At 29.1% G+C, this 2386-nt stretch overlaps 2 protein-coding genes across 2 annotated transcripts in view; one reads left to right on the top strand and one right to left on the bottom strand.

The window, feature by feature from the left end:
- The window catches only part of LOC108578853 (endophilin-B1), a 4858-nt gene extending 4266 nt beyond the window's left edge, over nt 1-592 (top strand). Inside the window, exon 9 of the mRNA XM_017942262.1 lies at nt 358-592. Coding sequence (XP_017797751.1) covers nt 358-471 — 114 coding nt within the window. The 3' untranslated portion in view covers nt 472-592. The remainder of the gene's footprint in view (nt 1-357) is intronic.
- Nucleotides 593-961: 369 nt separating this feature from the next.
- On the bottom strand, nt 962-2286 carry LOC108578904 (40S ribosomal protein S18). The gene is made up of 4 exons (XM_017942321.1): nt 2254-2286; nt 1656-1841; nt 1453-1554; nt 962-1152 (listed from the first exon to the last, which is right to left on the bottom strand). Exons 1-4 carry the CDS (start codon nt 2254-2256, stop codon nt 985-987), a joined length of 459 nt encoding a protein of 152 aa, XP_017797810.1. The 5' UTR covers nt 2257-2286; the 3' UTR covers nt 962-984.
- Between the last annotated feature and the right edge of the window lie 100 nt (nt 2287-2386).

Genomic DNA, 2386 nt, shown 5'->3' with positions numbered 1-2386 from the left:
ATGATATCTGTATTTCTTAATTGTAAGTTTTTTGTAAATGTATATTAGTTTTCCTACTTTTGTTAAATTTATTCTTGGTGTTTAATATACACAACTGTTCTGGTTTGTCTGTATATTTGTTTAGATATAAAAAAAATTATTGTTATGCATATGCATATAAAAAACACATTTACATTTATTCAAAGTTTGCATGTATTAAATAAATTGTCATTTCATTCTGTTAAATGTATTTTATTTAATTATGACCTCAAACATATTTTCAGCTTCTCTTTCATTATTTTGAAATCTTGCTGAATTTTATTTCGAATAGATTTATTAATGCATCATAAGATTTGACAAAATTCAACTATCTTTTAGGTAATCTCTGTTATTGAAATATCTGGTGATGAAGACTACGTTATGGGTGTCAGAGGAAATCAACAAGGAAAGGTACCCAAAGCATATTTAGAAATGCTTATTGTTTGTCAATGAAAACTTAGTCAATAGTTATCCTTAACACACATTCCACAGCATTTGAATGTTTCCCTCTATTTTCAATTTAAACTGAAACTGCCTTATGCACTATAGAATATTTTTTCTTGTTTGTGCAATATATTCCAGAAATATCTTAATTCCTAAAGTGTGATTAGTAGTTATCAAATCATACTTTTGGAGTATATATTTTTCTGTTTTAAACATATATATATATATATATGATATGCAAAAAAGTGTACAGAGAAATTAAATACTCATATATTGCATATCAAATAATAAGCAGTCAATTTTGAAAATATAAAAATCCTAATTATTAAGGAAATTTTTCCGTAATCGTAAACGAACCGCTGTTAAGAAAAACTGTGTTCTATAAATACTAATATCATGTTAAATGTTAATATTGTCTATAATAAATAAAATATATCCCCTAAAATAAACACCGTTCATTTTGAAAACGAAACCCATAAAAAATTGTTTTATGAATTTATTGATAACCAAGATAATATAAAATTACTTCTTTTTCGATACACCCACTGTACGTCCACGACGTCCCGTGGTCTTTGTGTGTTGACCACGTACACGGAGACCCCAGTAGTGACGCAAACCTCTGTGAGCACGAATTTTCTTCATCCTTTCCAAATCCTCACGAAGTTTTGAATCCAGGTATGAACTGGTGAGCTATAAAATACAATGCAATCTTTGTATTGTGAAAGTTTCTAAAAAAAAGCAACATCAGAAACTATAATATTATTGAGACTTATATGTTGCATGTTAACAGATTAACTTTTAATATACTATCTAACTTAAATATTAAATAGCAATCTAGCATGCAGTTTCTTTTGCACAACCTACCAACTAATCTATACACTAAGAACATATGATCAGTCGTTAAGTTGTGCTTCATATAGCTACAGAAGTTTTCTTCGACTTTCATAACTTGCAAAACTATGTCTGTGTCTCATAATAACTTATACACACCTGTGAATATTTGCCATCTACAATATCCTTTTGCCTATTCAAGAACCAATCAGGGATCTTGTACTGTCTAGGGTTACCCATAATAGTAACAATTTTTTCAACCTTATAACAAAAATGGTTATATGAAGTATAACACATGGTAAAAATCCAACTGACTATTATATCACTCAGAAATTTTCAATTATTTTTAAATTAGTACTTACTTCTTCTTCTGAACATTCTCCAGCACGTTTGTCTAAATCGATATCAGCCTTTTTCAAAACGATGTTGGCATAACGACGACCAACACCTTTAATTGCTGTCATAGCAAACATGACTTTTCTGTTACCGTCAATGTTCGTGCCCATGACACGAAGAATGTGTTGAAACTTCTCTGGAATTACGAGCGACTGCAACATAAATTTGAAACATTTATAGCAAAAACTCATATCAAAATCTCATGTACTAAGGTTAACACACGAGTTAACCTACAAACACATAACGTTTTAACTTACAACCTTAATAGTACAAAAATTTATTCCCACCCATAATAGAAAGTAACTTAAAAGTATGAAAAATACAGTAATAAAAACTACTGACTAAACAATCACATATTATATTAGACTTATCGAAAAGTTGTAAGCAAAACATTCAATAGACAAGTAATACGCAACTATAAAATATCCTCAGAAAAGTTATAAAATATCAGTATAATTGTCTACATAGATAACTGTTCTCTCTTTTTTTTCATAGAAATTTACGTATTTTGTGTAGGATTCTAACAATAACTAGAGATTAAACATTGCAAAAGACAAAACTCACCATCCTGTCCAACCGTCTGTCAACGAAAGAGATAGAACCGGAACCACAATCTTCTACCTATAGAGGGCATTAACTATCGATTATCGAAAGCGCAAAATATAAATTAAATAAAAGTTTATAGGATGCTATTTTA

The sequence above is a fragment of the Habropoda laboriosa genome, unplaced genomic scaffold (assembly GCF_001263275.1).
Source record: "Habropoda laboriosa isolate 0110345459 unplaced genomic scaffold, ASM126327v1 scaffold62, whole genome shotgun sequence".
NCBI lineage: Eukaryota > Metazoa > Arthropoda > Insecta > Hymenoptera > Apidae > Habropoda > Habropoda laboriosa.
Note: the sequence above shows the minus strand (reverse complement) of the source record. Positions and strands in the feature narration are given on the sequence as shown.